The following is a 14,666-nucleotide window of genomic DNA, read 5'->3' as shown; positions in this document are numbered from 1 at the left end:
ACATCTGTCCAAACTAAGAGAGAACATCTTATTTCAATATTACTGTCATGTGGGGTATTTTTTAGGAAAGACTTCTTTATTGTACAGTGGAATATCTTGATTCGGACAATGCCCGAAACTGAGTGAAAACATCAATACCAAAAAAAAAAAGAAAAAGAAAAAAGAAAACCAATAATTCCTAATGATGGGAAACCAATGTTAAGGAGGGTCATTCCCAATCCTCAGGCTGTGTTGAGATATGCCAATTATTGCAGATTTTTCTAAATTCTTTTGGTACTAGAATAAGTTAGTTAATTGTTGAATAATGTAGTTGTTAGGATATTTCTTAACAAGAGATGATGTTGAGTTGTTAACAAATATTTTTGATAAGTTTTGTTAAGTAGAAGATTGTGTCAATTTATTAGCTAACTAGTTTTGTTGAGATTTGTTATTTAAAAAGTATGTTAGTCTGTTTCATATAAATGCTATAAATAGTGAGTTGATGAATGAAAACATAAGCTCTTTTTCCAACCCCCGGTACAAGTCTTGTTATCATCTTGATATCTTTGTTTATGCTCTTTTTTTCCAACAGCCCTCAATACAAGTCTTGATATCATCTTGATATCCTTATGCTCTATTTTTCCAACAGATTGGTGACCCTGTGACCTGAACAAGAAATATGACATCTTCTGGCTCTGTCATCCTCCCATTGTTCTGTGCCGTTCTCCAGTTATCAGCTTCATGGGCTGCTTCAGATTGAATTGAGGAGGAATTTTACTATCGTGTCTGTTTAAATACTGATCTTTCGCTCCCTATGTCTGAAGCTTTTATTATTCAAAATAATTCTGCTTTTACTTCAATTCTTGAATCTACTGCTCAGAGCCTGAGGTGCTTGGAGCAATCCAGGCACAAATCTAAGCTCATTTTCAAACCATTGGATGAATTCCAAGTTCAAGTAGCTGTTATATGCGCCAGAAAACTTGGCATTCAGCTCAGAGTCTGCAGTGAAGGGCATGATTATGAAGGCCTTTCTTATACTACTGAGACAAAATCACCATGTTTTTCTGATCGATATTTCCAATATTGGATCTATCAATGTCAGTATAGCTGAAAACATCGCATGAGTTCAGGCAGGTGCAACTATTGGTGAAGTTTATTATTGGATAGCTCAGAAAAGTAGAACTCACGGATTTCCCGCGGGTCTTTGCACCAGTGTTGGAATTGGTGGCTACATTACAGGAGCAAATGGTACTCCGATGAGAAAATATGGCCTTGGGGCTGACAATGTTGTTGATGCTGGAATAGTTGATTCTTCTCACAGAATTCTTGATCGTGAATCCATGAGTTAGGATCTGTTTTGGGCAATCAGAGGTGGAGGAGGAGGGAGCTTTGGTACCCTTCTTGCTTGGAAACTACGGTTGGTGCCTGTACCAGCAATTGTGACAGTTTTTAGTGTTCAAAGAACTTTGGAACAATGAGCAACTAAGTTGCTATACGGTTGGCAACAGGTTGCTGATCACCTGGACGAGGATCTCTTCATTAGAGTCCTTTTGCAGCCAACAAATTCAACTGATGATCAGAAAGGAAAGAGGCCTATAGAAACAGCCTACCAGGCACTATTTCTTGGAAGGGCTGATAGCGATAGACTCCTAAAAGTAATGAAGAAAGGTTTTCCTTAATTGGGATTAACACAAGAAGGCTGCATTGCAATGTGCTGGATTGAACCAGTGCTCTGTATAGTCCGATACCCAAGAACTATAACACCTGTATTTTTGCTTCGAGGAAAGCCATTATTGAACAAGAAATACTTCAAACTTTAAATTCAGACATTGAAAAAGGGCCAATCCCGGAACAGGGCCAATCCGTTGAGGGAATATGGAAAGGTCTTCTGAAAGAAGATTCACCACTGATGATTCGGAGTCCTCATGGTGGAATGATGAGTAGAATTTCAGAATCTGAAACTCCTTCTCCTCACAGAAATGGCACAAAATTTATGATTCAGTGGCTAACATCATGGGAAAGTGGAGATGATGAGGAAAGTATGAAGGAACACATTGGCCAAATTTGTCAGTTACAAGTTTTTTAATAACTTTATCTACAGTAACTGCAAAAAATTTCTCAAAATTTGTAAACTATACACTTCAAAATATCCAAAAATTTACACATTTAAAAAATTTTTTTTACAACTTTTACAGTAAGTTACAGTAAAGTTTTAGATAAACACCCAAAAAATTTCTTTGCCAAACGGGGCCATAGGCCTTGTTTGGAAGCTTAAGTTTTTTGTCAAGTTTGTCTGTTACAAGTTTTTTAAAAACTTTAGCTACAGTAACCTCAAAAAACTATTCAAAGTTTTTAAACTATATATTTCAAAATATTCAAAAAAAAAACAAATTTCAAAAATTTTTTAAAAAATTTCTACAGTAAACTACAATAAAGTTTTAGACAAATACCCAAAAAACTGACATTCCAAACGGGGTAATAGATTAGCGTCATAGAATAGAACCAGGAAAAAAAAAAATCAGAAGCATTTCTTCTCCCCTTTTTCAAATTTCTCAATTTCCCTCCATGTCAATCTCTCTCTCTCCTCCTTATCAAGTTCCTTGCTCAAAATCCACCACCATTTTTCTCTCTTAAAATTTTCTTGCTGTGAGAGTTTTTCCAATTTTCTTTCGATCAATTTCACTTTGACTTCGAACCAAAACCATTGCAGGGAACACCTGAGAATTTGTTTGCTCAGAAAATTTTCCAAAAATTTGGGTAAGGATCGAGATTCTTCAAGTTTCACTTTTTTTGATTATTTTTTTTTTGTTTTGATGTTTTTTTTCAGGGATTTTCATCTGCTTTTATTCACTTTTTTATCGTGTTGTAAAGTAGGAAATTTGTTTTTGAACAAAATTTGATGATGTGCGTTAGGTCTTTGATGCATTTACAAGAGATTAGCTTTAGTATAAAAAACCATGGTTGAAATTAGGTCTTTGATCATATGAATGAAATTAGATTTACTACACAATCGCTGCAAATTTCTATTTCTTGCTATGTACTACACAAATTTTTGAATACGATACTAAAATTCTACTTTCTTAATTTACTTTTTATTTTAGGGCACCTTGAGGTCCTTTTTTTTATTAATTATGAATGGAAATTGCAATAAAAATAGGTTATTCGAGCATAATTTGTTTTAAAAGATGACTATTTATTGAATAAAAGAGCTGAATATTTAGTGCTTTTAAAGAGGTAAATACTAATCTGTTTTGTTTTTGTTGATTTTAATTTTCTTCTTTAATTCAATCTTCAGTGGAATAATCATGTCTACCATCAGGTAATCATGTATTATGTAGCTCCAGACGTGTGTGTTTCTAGGTGTCCTTGTTGCACATTCTTCAATCGTTTTGCAAAAGTGAGCAAACAACTGTTGGGTTTTTATTCTGTGTCACACTGCTCAGAATTGAAAGTTTGAATTAATTGAAATTGCCTTATCTACCAACGTCTGAGACATGTTTTTATTTTTTTTTTATTTTTTCCCTGGATCTCCCACTTACATTCTTTTATACATGAATCATTCAATTCATTCCTCCCCCTATGTATCAAGGGAAAATGACTAATTTTGTATCTAAACTTTTTCATTAGTGCCTATTTAGTCGTCTCGAACATTTATTCCTTGTCAATTTAATACGTGAGCTTATTTTGCAGTCTCAATTAAGGACCTACGTACCAACACTAGCCCCTAAAACTGATATGACTTTTAATTGACCAACTAAACAGGGGTATTTTGAGAACGTCATTTACGGGGTTGTAATAAATCAAGTAAATCGTGTAAAAAATCATAAGATTAAACTTTTACAAAGTTTTATATGGTGATTTTTACATAATTTAAAAGTTTTATCTAGCGATTTTTTACACGATTTATTTTTTTTTTTACAGTCTCGTGAGTGATGTTTTTATAATACCTCTATTTAGTTAGTTAATTAGGAATCATATTTAGGAAGTGGTGCCACTGTAGAGGTCTTTAATTGGAACTACAAAATAAGTTCAAGTATCAAATTAATTAGAAATAAAAGTTCAAGACTAAATTGGCATCAACAAAAAAAAAAAAAAATTTAGGGACGAAATTGGCCATTTACTCAAGTATCAATAATGTCTTATTTGTTCTATTATTTTGCATTTCTAATGAATTTCTCACCGTTATTCTACTCAAACAAATGATGCAGCAAATTTTTTACCATTCGCTCTACAGGTGAGCCCATATAGACTGAGCCTACACAAGCTTTTGCTTTTAAACTTTTGCTATTCTTGTGGCATTGTCGTGGGGTCACAGTCTTAGACCATCTGTCCAAAACTCCATTTCTCTTTCTTCTTTCCCTCCCTTGCCCCTGCCTGCCTTTCCTACTCACTACTCAGAACTCCCTCCTTCAAAACCCACCCACCAACCAATCAAGCCACACATCCCCACCCCACGCCACCCACTTCTGCCCCCGCCCCCACAGCCTAAGTTTACTTGCCTCGGTCAGCCATTAGTTGGTTCCTTTGGCTGACCAAAATTAGCTTTTCCACTTCAATTCGCCAAAATGTTGAAGCAACAGTGACCCCTTTTCACTTTCACACTCTTCTTTCCTCCAAAATTTCTAACATTCTCTTCACCCAAACTGTTCCAAGATTCCCTTCATTTCAGTGATTTCACGCTTCCCTCTCCGATTGGTACTTTTTCTCTCTGCATTTTCTGTTCTTCTTTTAGCTTTTTCTTTTTTTTTTTTTCCATTTTTTGCTCGTTTTATGTTTTAATAATGCCCGTGTTGTCTTGCTCATGTCACATCATTGTTATTAATTTAAGGAAAAAACACAGGATTTTACTGAAGTGGTAACTTCAAGATTAGTTTTTTATTGTGTTTTCTTGTTTTTTTCCCCCTTTTCTTTTTGCTTTTTGCCGTTTTACTTGTTTTATGCTTTGCTTTTTTTCTAACAATGGCCTCTTCTTTGCTGATTTGTTTAGCTTAGAGAAGGGATAATTTGATAACTTCGAGATTTGTAGTACTAATATTTTAGTGCAGATAATTCTGGTGGGTTGCAGAGATAAAAACGAATACCTTGTTTTTTTCTTTCTATATTATGTATTTTATTGATTTATAGTACATTCCGTTCTTCTTGTTTAATGCTTTACCAAACAAAATGTTTGTTGATTTCTGTATTTGATCGTGGGCTTTGACCTGGACCAAGAAAGATCGGGGTTTCTTTTACCCTTTTGACTAAGGATCCATTTTCCTTAAGCTCCCCGCCTATTTGTTTGGAATTTTTTTTGGTTAGTTCTCTGTCTTTTTCTATGCACAGTTATTCCTTCATTCTACAATTTCTCATCATTTTTACTAAACTTGTCGGCGGAGATTGGCTTTCGGGAACCTTTATTTAGCTATCAGTTTGATGAACTCTCGGGCGTGTAGTTTATCTGGCTGATTAGTTATGCTATGAACTCATTTGCTTGCTCTTGCTGATCTCAGGGTTTATTACCCTTTGGGAAGAGTTCTGTTTCTGTTTTTGCTCGCAGTTAATCATTCGTGGGCCATTGGCGCGCTCCTTCAGTCATGTCCGGTGAATCCTCTACGGCCCTTTCTAATGGCAATGCTGGTGCACCTTCTGATCGGCACCGTACTTACGAAGTTGTGGTGGCTGTTACTAGTAAGATGGGTATTGGCATGGATGGAAAAGTACCATGGAAGCTGCCAACTGACCTCAAGTTTTTCAAGGACATAACTGTGACCACATCTGATCCTACCAAGAAGAATGCTGTCATTATGGGTAGAAAGACCTGGGAAAGTATTCCCTTGGAGCACCGTCCTCTTCCTGGTCGCCTAAATGTTGTTCTGACTCGGTCGGGTAGTTTTGACATTGCAACTGCAGAGAATGTTGTAATCTGTGGGAGCTTGCTATCTGCTTTGGAACTGTTAGCAGCATCTCCTTATTGTCTGTCAATTGAGAAAGTGTTTGTTATTGGAGGTGGCGAGATTTTGAAGTGAGTAGATTTTCTGTTTTACTTGTGTAATTTGCAGTTTTATTCTATGTAGTTCTTTGATTCGTTGACTTATGCTGTAGGGAATCCCTCAATGCTCCTGAATGTGATGCTATCCACATCACTGAAATTGATGCTGATATTGAATGTGATACTTTTATCCCAGCTATTGATTCCTCTGAGTTTCAGCCCTGGTATTCGTCTTTTCCATCTATTGAAAACAAGCTCCGCCACTCCTTTACTACTTATGTCCGTGTGAGAAATTCAGGAGTTGAACCTATCAGTCAGACCAATGGCGTAATTCCTGGCAACAGTTTGGACATTGCTAAGATTGAAGTTAAGACATTCTCTTTTTTACCTAAAATGATCTTTGAAAGGCATGAAGAGCACAAGTATCTGAGACTTGTGGAAGACATAATCTTAAATGGCACGGCAAAAGATGACAGGACCGGGACTGGTACTATGTCAAAATTTGGTAGTCAGGTATTGAAGAATTAGTGCAAGATTTTTATCCAATTTTTGCTAGTTTTCTCTGCAGACAGATGTCTTAAAGTAATTGCGTATATGATGTTATTGTATGCAGATGAGGTTCAATCTGCGAAATTCATTTCCATTGCTGACCACTAAGGCATGATTTTTGGATCATTCGGACTTTCTTATCTTTTTCTTTGCATCACCTCATGTTTACATTATTGTTTAAAGATGTGACCTATGCGGCTGGTTTTGTAGAGAATATTTTGGCGAGGTGTTGTTGAAGAACTTTTGTGGTTCATTAGTGGCTCAACAAATGCTAAAGTAACTCTCTTGTTCTCTTGTTCTCTTACCCCAATGCTAAAGTTACACTTATTGATCCCTTAAACACTAGATATCATTGAATGACACCTTTGGATAACATGGTTTCTGTAATTTATATCTTGAGATGTTCTTCGAAATGCTGCATATTGATCTAGTACATTCTACAGGTATTACAAGAAAAGGGGATTCATATATGGGATGGCAATGCATCAAGGGATTACCTTGACAGGTAGTTGCAGTGTTCTGTTCTTCTACCTGTGTTTGTTTTGGTTGATGCAAGTTTTTCTCTGTTTCAGTATTGGTTTGGCAGAGAGGGAAGAGGGTGACCTGGGGCCTATATATGGATTCCAGTGGAGACATTTTGGTGCTAGGTTGGTGATATCTTTAATAAATCTACTATTGCCTGTATAATTGGTACAGAATTAGTTGTTTTTATTTGGTTGCTTGTTATTGTGATATACAGGTATACTGACATGCATGCTGATTATACTGGCCAAGGATTTGATCAATTGATGGACGTAATTGGAAAAATAAAAAATAATCCAGATGACAGGCGGATTATACTTTCTGCTTGGAATCCTTCTGATCTGAAGCTAATGGCACTTCCACCTTGTCACATGTTTGCACAAGTCAGTAAATCATTAGCATATAAATGCTTGCTTGGTTGTTGCTATTAGCCTTCTACTCAATCCTTTCCACTCTTTTTGCAGTTTTATGTTGCAAATGGAGAGTTGTCCTGCCAGATGTATCAGCGTTCTGCTGACATGGGCCTTGGTGTTCCATTCAATATTGCATCTTATGCTCTGTTTACATGCATGATTGCTCACGTTTGTGGTGAGATTTGGCAGTAGAAAGCACAATGATTAGTGATATTTTAGTCTTTAATGTCCTGGATAGTGGCGACTACATGTGAGATTCTAATAAAATCCCAAGGTGCATTTTGCTTTTGAAAATGGCTGGGCCTTGGACATAAAAAAGGCCACTTGCGCTCCTTTACTTTTGGATAAGGGATTCTATTTTTGGGTGATGGCTGAGGGGAGGGGGCAGACGACTCTTCATTTGAACTTTTAGTCTCTTTTACGGTATTATAGAATGCCTACTCCTGGAAAACTTTTTCTCATCTTTAGGGAATGATACCGGCCCTTTCAAAATTTTTGTTAGTCCATCTTCAGGCTGTCCATGTGCTGCTTCCTTGGCATGGGGGGAGGGGAAAAGGGAACATAATTCTTGAATTATTTCATGCTGGGGGTCCTTTTGGATATTAATGAAAGGGAGAAGATCTTTTGACATCTTCTTAAAAGTCTGTTTGTTTTCATTAGCAATGTAATTTACAAAGTTATTTCATGGATTCCTTCTACAGATCTTTTACCAGGCGATTTTGTCCATGTTATTGGGGATGCACATGTGTATCGCACACACATCAGACCTCTGCAGGATCAAATTCAAAAACAACCTAAACCCTTCCCAGTAAGTACCACACATGTATGGGATAATACTCGCTGGCGTTTATTCCTCAAGTGTATTGTTAACTTGGGATAAAGATTCAGAAAATGGGTGTTTTGCTGACTTGTGTCTTTGTCTTTCTGGTATTTTTTGAATGACGTTTGTCTGCAGATTTTGAAAATCAATCCTCAGAAGAAAGATATAGAGTCTTTTGTGCCTGCTGATTTTACTCTCCTAGGTTATGATCCTCACCAGAAAATAGATATGAAAATGGCAGTGTAGACTTCTAATGTTGATTAGGAAGAGGAGCATGAAGACTCTTTTGCATCCTGTTCAGCAAAAATGAGCTCTCATTCTGAGGCAAGTGTCTTGGTTTTCTGGGCCATTTCTAAACTAGGTTTTTGCCAGTTAAACTCTTGGATGACTTTGAAGATTAACGCTGATTATTTCAACATGGAATTCTTGATATTTACAAGTCAAACAATCACAGGTGGCATATGTTCAATTATCTCTGAATACGTTAGGCATTCTTTTTTCTTGTAAATTTGCTCCTAGAAGTGCTATGACTTGCATATTTTTTATGACTATGGACATCTCAAGACGTGTATTTCATTGATCCCTTGTTTTTTAATTGTCCTTGTTATATGCACCAAGCGCATATTTATTTGCATTTAGGGGTGTTCTGCATCTTCAGCAAACCAATTCGCAGTTCTAGTGCTACCTATACTTCTGTCTGCATTCTATTGAGACTTTTTTTTATCTCTGCCTCTCATAAATGTTTCTAATCGTGGTTTTGGATTAGCCACAGGCACACGTATATGGAGGTTTCTTGTAGTTTACCATATTTCTGAAATGCTAAGCATCCAACCATTCTGAATCTGAACTTGTAACTTTTTATCATATGTTTTGGAATTTGCAGGCTGGAGACTCGTAAGAATTGCAAAATGGATCTACTTGATTGTTGAATATTCAGGAATAGAGAATCCTTTAGTTCCACAGGGAATTGGTGGTTCTAAGGTGATTTAGATTACATAATCCTGGAACTTGGAATTTTATTGACTCTACACCTTAAAACTTGTACACACTTTCCTGTGTGGTTGATATCTAGTATATGAGATTTGCCTAATTAACAGTCTCTGTGTGTGTGTGTGCGCGCCTCAGTGTGTATGGTATATGGTATTTTGGTTTATTCCTGGCAGGTGTGCTGGTTGTGGTTTCAGGTACATGTCTGATACTTGATTAAAAAACAAGCACTATTTCCTTTCGCATTATTGCGGTTAATAATGAAATAAACATGGAATTGGGTCTGCAAGTGCAGTATGACCTAATTCGGGAAGTGAAGTTTCCTTAGTTTCATTTTCTGTCCATAAGGAGGATTACATATTTGTCCATTGCAGAGCCACTGTGACCTTTCCCTAAGGCGATGGTATATTACTACACTGCATGAATTAGACGTAGAAATGTAGAAGTGACTTACAAGTTAGCCTATTTTCTTCATAGTACAACTCGGTGATCGGGGTCATTTGAGGTAGTTTGTAGCATGTACCTTGACAATGGTGTGGAATGTTAGCAAAATAAGAAGAGAAGCTTTCATTCCCTTTTACCCTTTGCCATCTGAGAGAGACCTTAAGCGGAATCTCAGAATCTTGAGAAACAACGCAGCACTGCTTAGAAGTTGGAATTTTTGGGTTAATGGGCGAATTGGTTTTGGTAGAGATGCTGAATTTCCAATTCTCTGCGGGTTGGAATTTTTCCATCATTTGGTGGCAATGCCAATATCAGGTTTTATCGTTCCTGGAAAGACCTTATGTACAGAAAGGCAGCACTAACGGTTAGATCAGGAGACTCAAAACTGTGTCTTCATGAGAACATCCTCATTTTCTATTCTTGCAGAGAAATATGCAGAGCATGTATTGAATGAACTTAATGCTACAGGGAATATAGTAATTTTCACGCAAAATTCCCAACAATTGAAAATGTTATTGTTTGCAGGGAGTGTCTGTTCTGGACTGGTAACACAGAGTAGCTATAACCTTGTAACAGCAGTTAACAAGAATCTTGGGATGCATTTGATAAAATTAAAGTTTGAAAATTGAAATATGAAATTTGAATTCATTAAGTTATGAATTGTTAAATATTAAATGTGATGCATTTGAGTGTATATTACATTAAATGATAAGTGAAGCTATTCATTTATCATTTAATTTTGGGAGTAAGTTTTGCTTAGGAAATTTAGTGTCACTTAATTAATTTAGATATTCTATTTTTAGTTATCAAACGTACTTGAATATATTAAGATCAGAATTCATTAATTTTAAATGTTGAATTGGGTTATCAAACAGAGTATTAGTCAGGTGCGAATTATATTATATGGTCTAAGTGTGCCTAGATTCATTCCTGCCTTTGCCCTCAAATTCAAGGAGAAGTTTCCCAATAGAAGATCCTGAAACTATCTTCAGTTCTTGAGTTTCCTTTTCTCCTGAAGCAATGGAGTCAGGCTTCTAATATAAAACTAGTAGGAAAAGCACACATTATAGGTGTCAGAATTAAGGACAAAAATTAAGTTGTTTTTACTGAAACCAAATTACGATACTTAGATCTAGGTTGGATGTACCATCTACAATTGACTTTATAAGTTGACAGATCAAATAAGATCAACCTTAAAAGTTAAGCAACTATTAGAGTCATTTACACTATTTCACACCCCCCCCCCCCCGCCCTCCTTTTTCCCACCCCACCACCATATGGCCTCCAAATCCCCAAGTGCGGACCATCCTTTCACCAATAACTTATATGTCCAGCCAATTAATTTAGTTCTTGTTTGATAATTCAGTTCAACGTCTAAATTTAATAGATTCAGATTTTAATATGTTTAGACCCGTTTGATAACAAAAAACTGAACATCTGAATTAATTAAGTAACACTACTTTCCTAAGCAAAACTTGCACCTAAAAATAAATGATAAATTATTTACTTATCACTTAATGTGATATACACTCAAAATGTATCAGATTTAATACTTAATAATTCAATAATTTAGTGGATTCAGATTTCAAATTTCAATTTTCAGACTTCATTTTTATCAAATACACCCTTAGTGTAGCTAAGAACCAAAAAACACAGGTTCTTTTCTCTTCTATTTTTCTTAATGGCTATTAAGAAAAATTCCTAGCCCTCGTCACACTCCTACTCTCATGCTTCTTAAGTTTCATCCCTCTGCTGCTGTTGGAAAAAATTTTAACCTAATATTGGTCCACAGTCAAATCCTTTTATCAACATTATACTTTTTTAATAGACACGCCACAAACTCTTGACATGTAATTTGTAATCTCTAAAATACATGTCACAATGGTTATAATCCCTACACTTTATAGCTTAAAACATAATAATGCCATGACATTATCTATAATAAACTCGAAAGAATTCGTCCAAAACCTACCGAGCCTCCTCTCTTAATATGTTTTAACAAACAAAGAAAACCAAGTAAAGAAACTTTTGACAATTGAGAGTTGAAATAATAAAAAAAAAAATTGAGAGTTGAGACCTGGAAGAAATAAAAGAAAAAAGTACCATAAAAGAAGACTAAAGATGTTCCAAGTTTGAAATAATACAGAAAGTAATCAGGTTAATCAAATGGCAGTGCTGGAGAGTCTGGTGCAATCACCGAAATCAAGAAGAGAATGCTGCATGGGTATTCATGTCTAACAATATGCAAGTTGATTCCCTACAATCTTTAGCTTTATTTGACAATTCCCTAGTACCAACTTGACAGTATTCTTGAAACTGTTATATTAAGCGAGCCTTCCTAGACTGAGCACAAAGCATAGGAAATACAAGAAGATGGCATCTTCAAGTTTCTTCAAGAAGATGGCATCTTCAAGATTCAACTCTGTATAAATTTTATCATTGTGTTAATCACAATGTTGAACCTTCGATACAGTTCTCTAACTCTTGTTGAACGCCAAACAATGCTTCATTTAGCTGAGTTCTCCGATCTACTGCTCAAAACCTGAGGTGCTTGGCCATCCAAGCCCAAGCCTGATCTTGCTTTTTCACCATTGGCTGAATCCCATGTTCAATCAGCGGTTATTTGTGCCAAAAAGCTAGCATTCAGCTTAGAGTCCGAAGTGGAGGGCATGATTATGAAGGCCTCTCTTACACTTCTGTAAGTAAATCACTATCTATATTGATCGATCTGGCCAAACCTCGATCCATCAACATTAGCATAGATGACAGTAGTGCACAACTGGGGAAGTTTATTATAGGATTGCGCAGAAAAGCAAAACTCATGCTTTTCCTGCTGGCCTTTGCATGAGCTTAGGAGTTGGGGGACACATAACAGGAGAAGCGCAATGTGGCCTTGGGTCTGATAATGCGATTGATGCTCGAATAGTTGATGCAAACGGAAAAATCATTATTGATCGGTCATCTATGGGAAAGACTGTTTTGGGCTATCAGAGGAGGCAGCTTTAGAATTCTCCTTGCTTGGATACCACGGTTGGTTCCAGTACCGGTAATTGTAACAGTTTTCACTGTTCCAAGAACTTTGGAACAAGAGCAACCAAATTGCTTTACAGATGGCAAGGAATTACAGATCAGGTTGACGAGGATCTATTCCTTAGAGTCGTCATACAGCCCGTAAATGCAAGTAATCAGAATGGAAAGAGGACTATACAAACTGCTTACAATGCTTTATTCCTTGGAGGAGCTGACATGCTCCTCCTAGTAATGAATAAAAGCTTTCCTGAACTGGGATTGGCAAAAGAAGACTCTATTGAAATGAGCTGGATTAAATCATTGTGTACATTGCCAGCTTAATGATGAATGTACCGCCTGAATTTTTGCTTCAGGGGAAGTCATCATACACCAGGACTTGCTTCGAAGCCAAGTCAAACTGTGTAAAAAAACCCATCCCTGAATATGCACTTGTAGGGATATGGAAAGGATTTTGGGAAGAAGATGCACCATTCGCACTCTGTACTCCTTATGGTGGAGTGATGAATAAAATATCAGAAAGTGAAACCCCTTTTCATCGCAGAAACGGCACAAGATTTATGATCCTATGGTTGTCAACATGGCAAAGTGGAGCCTCAGACAAGATAACCACAAAAAAACACGTTGAGTGGATCAGAAGGTTGTATGATTTCATGACTCCGTTACATAGCTGTCTGCACTTGATGCTTGAAGAATACTCGTTTGAAGATTTCTCTTTTTGCACCTTACCTCTTTTTTTTTTTTTTTTTTTTTTGGGACATTGCTCATGTTTCATGACTGTTTTCAAGGTACAAGGATCCAAATACCTGCGTGGTCCTCCATGATTCTGGAGAGAAGCTGTATAAACCCCCTTTGGACTTTCAACTTGTTGGACAGTTGAAGAAACATAGAGGGGCGGATACTATAGCTTTTTGGCTGCCTCAGGCTCCACCTGGTTTTGTTTCATTGGGTCGTGTCGCTTTTAAGAGTGCTGCAAAGCTGTCTGATTTCAGCATCCTAAGATGCATTAGTAGTGATATGGTCACAGGGGATCTTTTCTTGTGGGATACATCTAATACAAAATTCATGAAAGAACCCTTTATGTGGATGGTTGGCAACGAATTGAGTACTTTTATTGTACGTGGTGATTTCAGAAAACCCCCAAAATGATTTGCCTTAAAACTTGCTGATCCAGATGTTCTAGTGATTGATGCAGAAATAAGAACTTTCTCTGCTGCTCTTTTAGGTGACCATACTGGCTTGCTTTGTTATTTTTCAGTTGGGATACTCTATGCCATTACTCGATGCCAAATTCAGTGTCAATCCCACTTATCACGTGATGGTAGAAGAAATTTAAATAAACAGTACATAACAAGTTAAATAAACAGGATATTTAACATAAATATAGAAGTGATACTGAATTGTTACTGGAAATTGACGCTGAAAATCACATGTGGTTATTTTTGTCAATCTTCTTCTCATCATTGGCAAATGTTTGAAGTACTAACTATATCCCAATAACTTTGGATTCGAACTGCCTATGATGACTATTAACAAGTCATTTTGATAGTATTGCTCCCTTCTTTCCCTGTTTAAGAGCGGTGCATTTGTTATGTCTTTTCTTCTGACATTTGTTGAAAGAATCCCAAATTACTCTTCATTTATATATCATGGAAGTGAAGTCATTGAGACATAGGCATTGTCACAAGTGGCACTTAAGGGGATTCGAGAATTGAATAAAATCTTTTGGGATTTGAAACTGTACATTGTCTTTACAGCATTGCTCTAATCAAATATGTAAGCTTTGCCAATAATTCTGGCAAATTCTTCATAGTTTTTCTCTGAAGCTTCACCCATTTCTTTCCTTTTTCCCCCTTAATTTAAGTGCATGGAAGTACCAAATAGGCAAATAACGCAGACTCTATTTGTGTATAGATAATAATGATAAAAGTGGTAATTATTTGTAAAAATTATTTTC

At 36.4% G+C, this 14,666-nt stretch overlaps 1 protein-coding gene and 2 pseudogenes across 4 annotated transcripts; all 3 read left to right on the top strand.

The window, feature by feature from the left end:
• The first annotated feature begins 793 nt into the window (after positions 1-793).
• On the top strand, positions 794-2,065 carry LOC113782286 (annotated as a pseudogene).
• A 2,357-nt stretch (positions 2,066-4,422) lies between these two features.
• On the top strand, positions 4,423-8,574 carry LOC113783435 (putative bifunctional dihydrofolate reductase-thymidylate synthase). Of its 4 annotated transcripts, XM_027329571.1 has the most exons (12): positions 4,423-4,674; positions 5,195-5,272; positions 5,469-5,980; positions 6,061-6,460; positions 6,561-6,605; positions 6,707-6,772; positions 6,940-7,001; positions 7,069-7,143; positions 7,236-7,401; positions 7,483-7,606; positions 8,133-8,239; positions 8,387-8,574. In XM_027329571.1, exons 3-12 carry the CDS (start codon positions 5,553-5,555, stop codon positions 8,495-8,497), a joined length of 1,584 nt encoding a protein of 527 aa, XP_027185372.1. In that variant the 5' UTR covers positions 4,423-4,674; positions 5,195-5,272; positions 5,469-5,552; the 3' UTR covers positions 8,498-8,574. The 4 variants fall into 4 exon arrangements, with proteins under 4 accessions (XP_027185372.1, XP_027185369.1, XP_027185370.1 ...); XM_027329568.1 differs by lacking the exon at positions 5,195-5,272; XM_027329569.1 differs by lacking the exon at positions 4,423-4,674 and having other exon boundaries at positions 4,745-5,272.
• Positions 8,575-9,033: 459 nt separating this feature from the next.
• Positions 9,034-13,858, top strand: LOC113782285 (annotated as a pseudogene).
• The last annotated feature ends 808 nt before the right edge of the window (positions 13,859-14,666 follow it).

The sequence above is a fragment of the Coffea eugenioides genome, chromosome 9 (genome assembly GCF_003713205.1).
Source record: "Coffea eugenioides isolate CCC68of chromosome 9, Ceug_1.0, whole genome shotgun sequence".
Lineage (NCBI taxonomy): Eukaryota > Viridiplantae > Streptophyta > Magnoliopsida > Gentianales > Rubiaceae > Coffea > Coffea eugenioides.
Note: the sequence above shows the minus strand (reverse complement) of the source record. Positions and strands in the feature narration are given on the sequence as shown.